General features: G+C 39.9%; 1 protein-coding gene across 1 annotated transcript in view; it reads left to right on the top strand.

Annotated features, from left to right (window-relative positions):
* Positions 1–14,194, top strand: part of emc2 (ER membrane protein complex subunit 2) — a 36,625-nt gene that overhangs the window by 10,917 nt on the left and 11,514 nt on the right. Inside the window, exons 5-9 of the mRNA XM_038288793.1 lie at positions 1,719–1,776; positions 6,069–6,154; positions 6,347–6,406; positions 11,592–11,673; positions 12,410–12,520. Coding sequence (XP_038144721.1) covers positions 1,719–1,776; positions 6,069–6,154; positions 6,347–6,406; positions 11,592–11,673; positions 12,410–12,520 — 397 coding nt within the window. The remainder of the gene's footprint in view (positions 1–1,718; positions 1,777–6,068; positions 6,155–6,346; positions 6,407–11,591; positions 11,674–12,409; positions 12,521–14,194) is intronic.

Here is a 14,194-nt window from a genome sequence, read left to right as displayed (position 1 = left end):
GAGATTGCTTCGGCACTGTCAGATTAAATACACTGCACAGTAGGATCTAATTGGCTGCAGACACAGCTACACTTGAATGACACAACTTCAAACAGTACAGCCCTTCCCCTTTGACTGGAGCGCACACGCACACAAACACACACTTGGTTCTTAAATAAATAAAGCAAATCAAAGTGGCTCGTGAGTGGTTGCCTGGTGCCATCTGAAATCTCCCAAAGTGTGGCTGAGTAATAAAGTGAATGTGAGGGAAGCATCAGTGCTGGAAATGGGGCTGTGCCTTGCTAATGGGAACCAGAGTTGCCTCTGTGTGTTGCAGACTGTTGGCGGGATGCTTTCTGATCGCAGAGCTACGGCCCCCACCTTAACACTAAAGACGATCCTAGAATCACAACTCTGTGCCCTAAGGGACATAAATTTATCAGAAAACATAACTTATAAAAATAAGTTTTGCAGTGCCTAGCAAAAGTATATTTTTTTGCATTTAAAAGCTAAAAACAGAAGTTTAATTGTCAGGATTTTAACTAATCAAACAAAAGAAATGGTGTGTGACTTTTTGAAAGCGGATAATGTTTTTTTTAGAATATTGTACAAATACAAATTAGAAAAGGTAAGAAAATATTCATATATAAACATCATGAGCTGGATACATCTGAATAAAAGATTGACAGATTTGTATTTATTTTTTAAGCCCATAACGAATATGTTGGCATCAGTCTAACTGATCCTTGATCAGTCATTTTTAGTAGGGATGTATCGATCAGATGCTTGGATTAGACTAATTAGCTGGATTACTAGTATAGCAGTGATCCCATCCAAGGCACTTTACATGGGATGTTTTTTTTCATTTCCCTTTGCTGCTTAGTTGTTAATAAACAATATAAAGTCTCTTTATATCTGTGTTAATTTTTTGCCTTTTTAAACAAAGGCTAAAGCCTTCATTCACATGGCGAGATGCGATTAATTTATTCAACATTTGTATCCGATATCAGCCGATACGCTCAGCCGAGGGATTAGGATTGGATTTTATCAGGGAAAAAAAACTTTTAAAAACTCTTATTTTTAGTCTGATTCTTGGAGCCAATATTTCTTTTTAATGTGAAAACACAGCCGTGTCCTCAGATGTGCATTAAATAACGTGTATTTATGAACTGGATACCGATTTGTTTACATTTTTTTAGAACACTGTCAGGTCTTATAAAGTCACACCTTTAATGTACCAAAGTTTTATAAAAAAAAATAACAATTCCCATGAAAAAACTGAACAGCCCATGAGGTAATTCTCTCAAATATAAAATAAGAAACGGACACATTTTGTTTTCACCTTTCTTGTGGTAAATAAAATTTCATGTTTTCATATAAAAATATCAGCTGAATCACCAAAAGTAAGGAAATCAATTGGTCGGTCTCACCTAATTTGTTACCCATCTTAAGCTTCAAAACAAGTGGACAAATGTAAGTTAAACACATTAGGGTAGCATTTAGATGTTTAATGCTAAATTAATCTTAAAATGGTTTGATCTGTTCTGATTGTGTTCATATTGTGAGCTGTGGGACAAACAAAACAAACACCATGGTTTCTCTGAAGCTTTGCTTTAATCAGCATCCTGCCCTGCTGTGTATACAGAGTTGATTACCTTTAAATTCAGCTGATTTCCCACCATGTGGGATAGCGATTGGCTACAGAGCTCATTTCTATCTGTTTCTGTTTGTCTACAAAGGTACGACGATGCCAACAAACATTATGATGCTATTCTCCAAGAGGACCCAACCAACACGGTAGGACTGAGAGGAAGTATGTCTGCTTAGCTTCAGTAACGTGGCCTTTCTTTTCTAAAGGGCTTTAAATCTGTCTGTGTTAGCAGTAGGAGTTCACTAAGTCTTTGGCCTCTCTGCTCTCAATCATGGTTCTGATCAGCGTATCACACTCACACGACTGAAGACTGATTAGGGCACCAGGCTGGGTCACTGGGAGGTGATTCATGAACCTGGTCAATGTTGGATATGTTTGGAAGTAAAATGCTAATATAGGCCCGGTCTTTGAAGGCGGTGATTTATCTAATCTTTTAGTCCCAAGTTCCTGATCCGCCTTCTCATTTGTTTCCTATTGGCGTCACAGTAGACGTCTGGTTTGGGGGGAGCTGCTAACAGAATTTATGCAGAGAGCTCCTGAACTTTTTATCCTCTGCTTTCAGTTTGCAGTTCATTACTGGAAAGACTTGCATGTTTGGATTAGGGCTGAAAAAATTAATCAGATTAAATGATTTATTAAAATAATCTTCAACTAATATAGTAACCAATTAATCCTTAACTGGAGTATAGAGACTCTAAAAAATGCCTTTAGCTGACAGAGCGACCCAATCAGAGCAGTAATTATACAGATTGTAAAAAAAAAAAAAAAAAAAAAAAAGATAACATAATAACGTAAAAAAAAAAAACTGTTTTCGTCTGTCAGTATGCTCTATCCAAAGCTCCACAAGTGGAAATGTTTTAGTTTCAACTGGTTTGATTCTGTGAAAAATCTTTCTTAAGGAACCTTTTGACATTGTATTAATAATCGATTAATCATACAGTTGACAGATTAATTGATTACCAACAGTAGCTGCAACCCTAGTTTAGATATCGGTCTTCATGCCCACATGACTTTCCCTAAAGACGGTGTACATGCTGGTGATGCTCCCTATTAGTCTTTGGGGCTTAGGGAGGGATTTCTTTTAAAGGTTTTAAAAAAGTAGTGTTGATTGTTTCCCCTTTCTGCCATATCCATCCCAGTTTACAGATTTCTGAGACAATATGGATACATTAGCATATAGGTATGGTGTACAATGACAAAAAAAATACTATACTTACAAAATGATAAAAATAGAATAGACAGTTTACTTTGCTATCGATGTATCTTTAAAATGCTGTCTTACTCTTCTGTTTTACTAAAAAGACTGATTTCACTTATTTTTTTCTGACTGGTTCAGGTTTTCTGTTTCCCTTTATATTACGAAATATACGAAATTTATACTATGAAAAATCCTGTGACCTGTAGTCCTGAAAACGGATTCACTTTACATAATTTTTTCTGTCTCAACTGTATTGGTTTCCAACAATTCCAATTTGGCTGTAACATTAAAATCTGATAAATGACCTCATCATTCAGCTTCATAACACATCTGCAATAGAAAAAAACAAACATGACCTTTTTTAATATGTGGCCTAAAACTGTACATGTTGACGAATATAGGGTTTGATTACACACGTGTATTTAAAGTAAATCACATTTTTCAGATATGTGATTACACACGAGAGCGGTACAAAGCGCCGCTCTGATAGTGAACTGAGAAGGTTTGCCTGAAGTAAGCCTTGATTTCAAAACACATTTACCCACTAGAGCCACAGGACTTCAGGCCCACAAATCTTCCTCCATAAATTCTCTCTCATAGTTCCTCCATTTTTATTTAGTCATAGATGTAACTGTTTGCTTGTGTTTTCATAATTCTAGTTTTTATCAATTTCCTTATATTTTTTCATTTAAATTTAAGTTCTGAACTTTCATGTAATGGACAGTCTTGGAGATGCTGTATTTTTTTATTATCTGTTCAAATTAGGTGACTAAAAAATGTCAGCGCATTTCATCAGATCAAAGTCGGGATATTCGATAAAGTTTTGTTTTTATTGATCTGGAGTTAAATTAACAGCTAATTTTCTACATATTAGTTCATCAACAAAAAGTTCTGTTGGTGTCGTATCAGCCAGGGTTACAGCTTAGAAACATTACTACCCTTGGTAAATTTCACTATCATAATGGCAATAAAAGCTTTTCATCTACTGTTATAAAGGTTGTGATGAGTGATAACGAGGACGTGAAAACAAATTGGTTAAAAATCTAAAATAAATTGAATAAATGAGGAAAATGTTGAGAAATGGCATTAAGGTAAAGTTTGCATTTAAAGGATGTTAGAAAATGTCTGGTTAAATATGCATCCCTGATAATGTGTAAATGTTTTACATGGTTCCATCCTATAACTCTGCTTGATTATTCTTTTAGAGTGCACTAAATTGGAGTTTTTAATTCAAACGGAGGGTTTTGATCTTTACTTTTTCACCCCTGACCGTTTTTCATGTTCTTTATTTATGCCATTATAAAGAACAAACCCATACTAATGTTTTTTATTCTGTCTTTTTTTTTTTTTGGGACCACAAAAAAATTTTTTGCAGTAAACGTGGTATAATGCAGCTCTGCATCCATCCAGTGATTTGACAGTGGGAGAAGTCATTTTAGTGACTCCCATGGCACCCCACCTAAATACTGCAGGGACTCCCTCGGAAAGGGAACGGTCCATTTCCTGAACGTTGCACGCTTTGAGCCTGCCACCCTTTTAGGCTTAAGCTATCAGTAACATCTGCAATGAATGGAACAAAACGCACAAATATGCATACTGGGCCTGGGATGTTAACTTTCAACCTTTTTTCCCACCGTAGTTTTTCCCCAGCATTGGTATTGATGGTGTTTGGTGTGAAGAAGGAATGAGGTAATTCGGGCCACCTGTCTTTGGATGGGGACGGTCTCCTCCTTTGTAGTGTTCGCCACATAGCACAAGGGTTTGTCGGAGATGGGTCTGAAAAAATGGCGGAAAACTGGCAGCTACTAGGAAGGCTTGCAAGACATCCCAGCATGTGAAGCAGAGATTGGAAAGAGAGCTGTCGTAATTACAGACTGTGGAATAGATGTGGTGCACATTAACCAAAATTGTTGAATCAACAAAAATTGCTTAGGATTTTTTTTTTCTGCCAAGCAGCTTTTCCAAAAAAATTTCAGTGTCTGAGAGCTTCCACAGCTCACAACTCTCCAATGCCCACATCAGTTTGCCGGCCAAATTTTTGTCTCTTTGTTTTACCTTTTTTTAAAGAGGATTTTGACCACAGCATTTGCCCACAAGAAAATGGCAGATTAGTATTTTAACAATGAGTGAAACCACAGCTGATACTAATGTTACATTTCACTACATTCATGGCATTTCTTCAATCACGACTAACGTCACATGACTGCTGAGGTTTATCCACACATGACTGGAATGAGATTCATGGCATGACAAACATGTCACTTTGAAACTTGAAATCAAATCCTTGGCTCATAGTTTGGAAGGCCGTTTTTGTTTGATGAAGATGTTCTTCTTCCCTTGTGTCCTGTTCTTTCTTTTGGAGGCTAAAATATTGCCTGTCAGATGAGGTTGCAGTCTCTCAGCAGGTCTCTATCCCATATTGATGGATAAGTGGATTTTGTTTGATGGCAGTGTCAGACGAGGCCCAAATTTACAACCCCCTAGACATGACTCATACACGCTCCCCCCAATGGTTTCAGTTATTACTAAGGGAGAGGAAGCCTCACTCAATCAAGTGCCAGTCCATAAATAAAATAAAATAGGGTTGTGGCAGGGCAAGGCAGGGCTAATGGAGCAGCAACCTCCTGTTAAGCTTTTTTAGTATCGAAAGAAGCAGACGAGGGAGAAGCTGGATAGGGAAGAGGCAACTACTTGGAAAAGTCAGAGCAGTAGGAGTAATTCTTCCTAATGCAGATTGATGAGACTGTAATCCACCTTAAGGTCAGTTCAGCTTCAAAACGAAGTGGAAAGCATTTTCAGCTGATGCGAGTTGGGCCTGTGCAGCTGGAGAAGCGTGCTGCGCCGGCAGGAAGACGGGCGTTGGGGTTTGGGGGAGTGTGCCATTTTCCCCACTTGGTAAGAGGATGAGTCACCACTATATCTCAGCCACTGAGCTCATTTCAGCTACCAAACAATGACTCATACTGTGTACCCATCTCCTGCTGGACATTGGCACTAAACCTTTTCCAATTAGGGCCTCCATAGATGAATATTCACCCTGCTTCACATTAATTGTGTTAAAAAATATATCTCTTTAAAGTCTCTGTTTTTGACTGCTGCTAAGAAGCCTCGTCTTTCAGGAAATCTAATCTCAAAGTTTAGGTTTAAGAGATGCCTTTACTTGCACTACGAGATGTAACTCTGAAGCTCACAGCAACACTTAAACAGATACGTTAATCCTGTTTACTCTCTCCTCTATAGGCAGTGAGGAAGCGCAAGATTTCTATACTGAGAGCCCAGGGGAAGAGCACTGAAGCCATAAGGGAACTCAATGAGTATCTGGAGCAGTGAGTGTTCAGCCATCCTTCCTCTTCATCTCCATTAGCTTTTATTAAGAAAGGAATCTGCTATCAATAAAGACGGCAAATCCCCACTTTGATTATTGCAGTTTGGTTGGTATTAGCATAATTACATTTGGTAAGTAGAATAAGTTCACTATGTTAGAAAAGAGGTAATGTAATTGTGTTTTCTGTTTGCAGGTTCGTTGGTGATCAAGAAGCGTGGCACGAATTATCAGAGCTCTACATTAATGAACATGAGTAAGTATATATTTTTGGGGCTTAAAAGAATTTATGCTTTTAGGTATTAATGTTTAATAATCTTGTAAAATACAACTATTAACAAGCTTTAAAAATAACATGTAGTTTAGCATAAGAAAAAGTTATTAATAAAGCCATATTAGATTTGATTAATTAAAGCTGATCATACACTGTACGATTTTTTTTTTTTTCTTTTCCGACTTTTCAGTCGTGCGAGAATTTTTCAATCAGGCTGACTTTCAGCCTGATGGTCCATCGTGTGGTGTACAGACGAAAACACAGAAGCATGGCGGGGGGTATGGTTGAAATGGAGTTCTTTCTGTGAAATTGACAGACTGTAGTAGCCATGTTTGCTCAGCCATGTCTTTGTCCAAATACTCTGTCGCCTTTTCTTTTTAGGGCTTTCAGCACCTAATTGCACAAATGGCAGCGTGTTTCACTCTAGTGAGCTTTATATTCCTCTTTACTTGTTTGGCCTCCGGACAGACGAGTCCAAGTAGCTTCATCTCACTGCGAAGCTGAGGCAGACATGGTTTTTAGACGTACAGTGTGAGCAGGTAGATCGCATCAGAGCGTTGAGCCGCACAGGGTGAGGACATAAATCGTGAGCTGTGAACTCGCATTGTACGACCAATCCCTGCAGTTTCGTCCTACAGTGTGAGCTGAAGCTGCGTGCAACAATTAAAAAAACCTTACAGTGTGTGCCCGGCTTAAAGAGGCTTTACAGAGTTTTCTAATGATACTGCCACCTGTGGTCAAAACACTAAACTGCAGCATTCTTCTGCTCTTTTTTTGTAGCTTGCACTCGTACTTAACAATTTTATTTTTTTTTTTATTTTTTTTTTACTTTTTTCACTTTACACGGAGTAGCCATGTGTGTCTGAGTTGAGCTGGATCCCAGTCGCTTCTCAGTATCCATAAAATTAGGGGGAGTGGCGGCCTAGTGGTTAGGGCATAGAGCTTGGAATACTCAGGTTGTGAGTACGAAACTCACTCCCGCAGACTGCCACTTTGGGTCCCTGAACAAAGACCTTTAACCCCACCCTGCTCCCCAGGCCCCGCAAAATGGCAGCCAACTGCTGCCCGAGAGGATGGGTTAAATGCAGGGAGTGAATTTCGTTGCTTTGCACTTGTGACAGCTTGTTAGGTTGTTGGCTAGGTCAGATCTATTTAACATGAACACGCTTGACTTCACAGACAGAATTTCCACCCCGGCTTATAGATGCATCAGCCTGACCTACTGATGAGTCCGTCTGTTCATCAAACAATGTTTTTAGTCATAAAGAGTCAAATAGAACGGTTATATTACATTTTTTTTTTTTTTTTTTCAGTAAAAACTTACAGAATGTCTCTAAGCTTCTAAGATTAAAAAAGGTTTGGGTCTACCTCATTCAAGCATTCATTCAGGTGAGCAGATGTGACTTCATGGCCCAGTTTTACTAAAGAAGTTGCACATTTAGTTACTTTACACCCTCCAACTGCAGTGTATTTTAATGGGCTTGTCTGTCATAAAAACTAACGTGAACATCATAATGCGGTGGGGATGCTTTCCTTTAGGACAGACTAGGCGGTTGGTTTGAGTTGATAAAATAGCAGATGGATGGAAGTAGAGCTAATATCTAAAATAAAATCTGTTAGAGGCTCTAGAATACTTTAAAGTTTGAATGAGGTTTACTTCCCAGTAGAATACCAATAGCCCCTATAGCCAAAGCTAACAAAAATAACATTTATGTTATAATGCCTCCATTAGTCCAGGACACCATTGCAAATTCTGAAGGAATACTTAAATGGATCATCACAGGCAACTTTTATCTGATCTGGTTGGGTTTAGGTATTTAGAATAGAAAAGTTGAGACTTTCAGACTCTTAACGGTGAAAAGCTGGCACAGAAGTCCTTAATAGACTTGCAGCTGCGTTATATTTTTCTTAAAGAATGGCACCACACGCATGTCTGCTTTTATTGTGAAAACCAGGCGGAATTCTTTTCTCCTTGACAAGTTTCTTTTATTCGTCACATAGCATTTATTGGAGTTTTGTAGTTATGCGATAAAAAGTGTAAAAGCTGATGTAGTTAGAATATTTTTCTAAGGCACTGTGGGAGTCTACGTCTGTGTGAAGCCGTTATATGGTTCTTTCAACAAAATGAACATGTCACCTAAACATTAGATGTGATTAGATCTCTTGAGCGCTTTTGGATGACCACAATAGAGGAGACTAAGATGCATAACTCAGCCAAAGGTCTGAATAGAGTCTTGTCCCTGTTTGTCACATAAGAGTAGTCTGATAGGATTTCAGTCTTAAGCCTCTTCACACTCCCTGACCTCCTACTGATGAATATATGCAAGTGGTTGAGATGAATTTCCGGATCAACAAAAGCATAGCTACAAAAACATGAAATTATTGGTGTCAGTTTTGTTGTATCTGAGAGCGTTTTAAGGTTCAGAGGTCAGCGAAGCAGCGGCTGCAGCTGTTAATATGTCCTTTTTAAAGCCCGTTTGTGTAGACTCTTGTCTCTGCGGTTGCTCTGGTACGAAGGTAGCGGCAAGAGGAATGTGTTGCACAGTCGGACGGCTACTTATTGGATATTTGCTGCTTTTGTCTGGGAGGCTTCATGGCTGTAGTTGCCAGAGGAAATCCAAGGGTGAGACTATTATCTCCCGGCTAATCCCAACACTTCTAATATCACACCATTCACTCCCACAGCCCCTTATCTACAGGCGTGTCAATTTCTTTTCATTCTTTTCTTTATTTTGGGTTACAAACTCCCTGTTTCCCCTCCTCCTCCTCTTCCGGGCAGCCGGGCGTTATCACCAGGGTTTTCCAGAGGGGTAAAGCTGGAGAACTCTTGCTGTGAGATTCCCAGGAGAAGGTGTTGCTCCTCCTCCCTTCTCCCAGCCAGAGAAAACACAGGTTATTTTTCAATCGTGCTTGAGAAATAAACTATCATACCCTCTGTGTGCAACACCCTGGGAGCTAATAATAACCAAAGCGATGTGTGTCTGCTTTGTTGCTGTAAGAGAAGCACCAACTCTTGGTATCTAAATAACAATTTCCAAGCTGTTAAACAATCATTATTCCAGCGATGTTGTGACTGGGGATTCGGTTATCGGCAGTAATTGCTCCAAAGCTCTCCATCATTCTGGTGCTGGTTTGAATTCGACCTAAAATATTTAACTGGTAACCCAAAATTGAATTTTAAATAGTAACAATTTTTACTCAGACATACTTTTCCGAGTCTAAATCAATTTCTGTCTTCTCTGCAGCCGGAGTGTGGTGTTAGAGAGGAAAGCAACTGCTGGTGGTTTTGCTAACCTCCAAAGCAAACAATAAAATTTCTGTAGTCTTGCATAGCGGCTACAACCCTGCTTAAGAAGCCTGGTTAGGAGTTAGTTTAGGGACCTCATTTAGGGAGCAGTTTGGTAATGTTAGAGTTTAGATGGCTTAGAGGAGGAGTACAGGGGGTTAGGGTTCTGGATGTGGTACAAGACTCTGCTTGATGGCTGACGGGGTGAGCTGTGATGCAAGCCACGGCCTCTACACAAGCACATCTGAAAGTCTTTATGGAAAGGAAGTGGTAATTGTAAGCAGCCCCTCAACCCTTCAAGCCCTCTGATCTCCCCTTCCACTCAACTCCTTCCCAATGTTTATTTCTCTCTGTGTCCCAACGTTCCCCTCCTGGCTGCACTGCTAATCTTTCAACTGGTTACAATGGAAGATGTTAAGTAGGCTGATAAGTTCTCCATGTTCTCGCATTGAACATTTGAGTCACGGTTCTCTTCACTTCCCAGCTTTTGCCTTGTTCTTTGAAAATGCTGGAAGGTATTTGATAGAAGATATGTTTGTGAAATGTTCTTTGAAGTTCTCTTAGGCAGCTTATGAAAAAAGGAAGTTGGTGGGGGGAGGGAGAGAATATTGTTGAATGTGTTGAAATTGGACTTAATTTCTTTTTAAATGCATGCATAGAAAAGCTGTGTTGTCTTTTTCTTTGTGGTCCTACATTGTAATTTCTGCTTTCTTGTATTTTGTTTGCTGCACAGGAGTGTATGCCTTTAGTTCATCGTGTAATGCTATCCTTAGGGATGCATTTTCGGCTTTATTGACTGTTTACAATTCATGGTTTTGTACAAACATTGACTTGCTGACAACTATCAAATGGAATCAGGAACCTCTCCAATAATAACTTCAAGCCAACCTGTTAGCAGTCAGCTATTTCTCACCGGACCAGAAGAGGGTTTATGTGGGAGACATTGTGTTCGATTTCAGAGGCTGCATCCTCCAAGGACCCGTCTATCTGGACTGGGTCCTTTGAGGTCTTTGAAAATAAGGAGGCTGGAAGAGGTCCAACCTTCCTCTTCTTTCACCACCCGTACATTCTCTTTAGGCAAAGAATGGATGCTGAACTTCTCACTACTCTTCCAGGTGCTAATAACATTCGAGCAGCTTCATCAGCAGTACCGTCGTCACAAATATCATAATTATGGTCCCCACAATGCAGAGATATTGTAATCTGTGCTCTGATATTTGTACAGGGACAAACTTTCAATAAATTAAAGATTATACACGACATATTTGACTCAATAACCATAAAAAATACTATTGTCATTAATTTCAGATGGAACTATACACATACTTGTCGCAGTAAGCTTGACGCAGACATTTTTGATTTATGCTCAATTTTGAGCGTGGTCTGCGTTATACGCTGTGGGTCTAGATAAGGCCAAGATGGTGAGGAAGTGGGGGCAAGTTTGTCCGACAACGGACCGCAATTGCAGTCTTAATAACAAAACAAGCCCACCTCCTGTCTGTGGCACTGTCTGCGGTCACCTACAATTTGGGAGAGGTGCAGCAGAGTGTCTGCGGAGGGGGCGGGGACGTCTTTCAGTTCGCTGCGACACCTATGCAGACAACCTAGTTTCGAAGTATAAATCAGCCTTTATGCGTCAACTCTTTAGGTCACAAAGTCTGCGGTGTGCTTTTAAAAGAGGTTTAAACACTAAACGGGCATAAACATTAAAAAGGATCCAGAGTCAATGTCATCAAGGGAGAGTAGAGCAGCACGGTAGATGGATGGAAAAGGTTTAAATCTCTAAACTTGCTGGTGAATTTTAAGATGCTGAGTGAACTAAGGGATGACTCATCCTGAGCTGTATCCATTAACTTACCGCCTGCTTTGTCATTCCCACAGCTATGGAAAAGCTGCGTTTTGTCTGGAGGAGCTGATGATGACCAATCCTCACAATCACTTGTACTGCGAGCAGTACGCCGAGGTGGGTTCATTGTTAAACAGACACATTGTTTTTGTTTGTAAGGTTCTGTTTAAGCTTACATAAGAATAAAAAGAAGTTGTAGCTGGAAATTAGAAATAGGAAAGTGGAGGGGAGGGTCTTTTAAAAAATTCACGAAAATCCTCCAATATACCTTTAAATTAGACATTTATTTTTTCTCCATTTTCTTTTATGTTACTCTGGCCAGATATGCTTTAAACCTACTTATTGTGCGTTTTGCTCAGGAATTTTATTGGTGACAATTGTCTACTTTCCTGTAAGGTTATTATTCTAAACACAGAAACATCTAGAGCAAAAAGTCAGAACTAGTCTATACTTAAAAACTAGTGTAATTGGGGGAGGATATCTGTGTCCCCCCAAGGCATCTTTAAATCTACCTTGGTCATGGCTTCTCTCAGACTTGTAGTAAGCTTCAATCAAATTAATCTGGATATCTACTAATTAAAAACACTAAAATAGTTACTGCAACTGAGATATCCACTGCTTATAACTTTCTCAAACTAACTTAAATTCAAAGTCTTTAACTGTCCCTTTCACAGAAAGTTAAATCTGAATGCTGCCTTGGTTAAAGGGTGGGACCAATGAATGTCACAGGGAATATACAGTAGAATTATAAAATAAGTTATTTACTCAAGGTATCCATGTACTGGTTGTTAGGATGTCATGCTGTAATTGCTTGAGTTGCTCTTTTGGCAATGCAATGTGTTGTCTCTCACAGGTGAAGTATACACAAGGGGGGATGGAAAACCTGGAGCTTGCCAGAAAGTATTTTGCCCAGGCACTGAGGTTAAACAACCGGAACATGAGGGCCTTGTTTGGTCTCTATATGGTGAGTGCTGCCTTACTTTAAAGAATAAAGCAACACGAGAAAAGAAAAAAAAAAGGGGGGGGGAAAGGAACTGCAGAACCATTTTTGTAACCCTGCGGTTTGTCAAGGTTAGGGTTGGCCACAATGAGAGTTAAGTAAGACCTTCTGTGTGTTTTTGTGGGGGGAAACAAAAGGGGCTCTCAGACAGGTCAGCTCACTGCTGACTCAGAGAACGAACCCCGGCATTGGAAAAGTCTCCTGCTTTGCAGGGCTTTATTTGACCAATGTTATGTTCTATTTACATAAAAGTACTGACAGTGTAAAACAGAAATATCAGCAACAACGGCCCAACCCCAGCAGGTATTTTGTCACAGGCAAATTATCCAGTCAGGTGCTGATTTGATTGCTGCCATCGCTCTGCAGGTTTGTTTAAACAGGACATTGTCAGCTATTGCCAGGGAAATGCATGTAAGGGAGACATGACATAAAAACACAAACAAAGCAGTGCTGGGAATGTAAGGTGCTGAGGGAAGTGTGTCTCTCCCACAGAGCTCTAGTGGTTTTTCACCTCTCTGCTCTGGGATTTCTCATAAAGTCCAGTCACCACATAGAGGCTCACACCTTGTGAAGCCTCACAGAGGTGGTAGCAGTAAGTCCATGAGGAGAAGGACAGATAAGCAAGCGAGTCAGTGTAATGATGCACAGTAATGCAGCAGTCATTGCTTTATACAGGACTTATGGGCCTTATTGGATTATTTGTTAGAAATGTAAATTATTTCTACAAACATTTGTCAAGAAACAGGTCTTCCTCCAGTGCTCTGTGTGGTACCGTCATTGGATGCCACCTGTCCAATCAGTCTCATCCTGAAATTTTCTTGCTCCTAAATATTGAGTTAGGGTAGTGGCGGCCAATTGGTTAGGGAATAGAGCTTGGAATCCTGAGGTTCTGAGTTGGAGTCCCACTCCCACAGACTGCCACTCTGGGTCTCTGAGCAAGACCCTTAACAACACACTGCTCCCCGGGTACCTCACAATGGCAGCCCACTACTCCCCAAGGGGCTGGGTTAAATGCAGAGGTAAATTTCTCCAATGTGAGATCAATACAATTCATTTATTATTATTATTTGTGTCAACCTGTAGTGAAAATATAGCAAAGTGGAGCTATGGAGTAAAACCAAATCAGCCACCACGGCTATTTGAAAAAAGTAGGATCATTTGATGAAAAAGAGCATAGTATTTGAAGCCTCTAGCTCTTGACTGAGCAGAAATAAGTTTCCAAAGATTTCAGAGGAGCTCCAGCACAGTGGGTAGAGACCATACAGGAAAGTTTTTTCTCTAAGGGGAGCTGCTATATCCAAGCCTGACATCATAGAGTCTATCACAAAGCATCTAAAGCACTCTGCCACTGGACTCTGAGGTCGCCATCTTGTCTACAGTGAAAGATCGTTCCTCTTTTTTTAGCTATCAAATAAACGAGTTTGGGTTTGGCCTTTGCCAGGAGAAAAGCACTTACCTAACTGTATGTGCATCCATCGATCAGTTGTCCATAACCCTACAGCATTGGGACTGGGCTGGTGCTGATTTTCAGCAGTAGGTGCAGCAGTAGGTAGGATACACCCAAGAGGGATCATCTGCCTATCACAGCAACACGGATACTCGTATCCACGCGAGATTTCAGGTAACCCATTAACCTCA

This window comes from Cyprinodon tularosa, unplaced genomic scaffold, assembly GCF_016077235.1.
Source record: "Cyprinodon tularosa strain WSP-4 unplaced genomic scaffold, ASM1607723v1 ctg107, whole genome shotgun sequence".
Lineage (NCBI taxonomy): Eukaryota > Metazoa > Chordata > Actinopteri > Cyprinodontiformes > Cyprinodontidae > Cyprinodon > Cyprinodon tularosa.
Note: the sequence above shows the minus strand (reverse complement) of the source record. Positions and strands in the feature narration are given on the sequence as shown.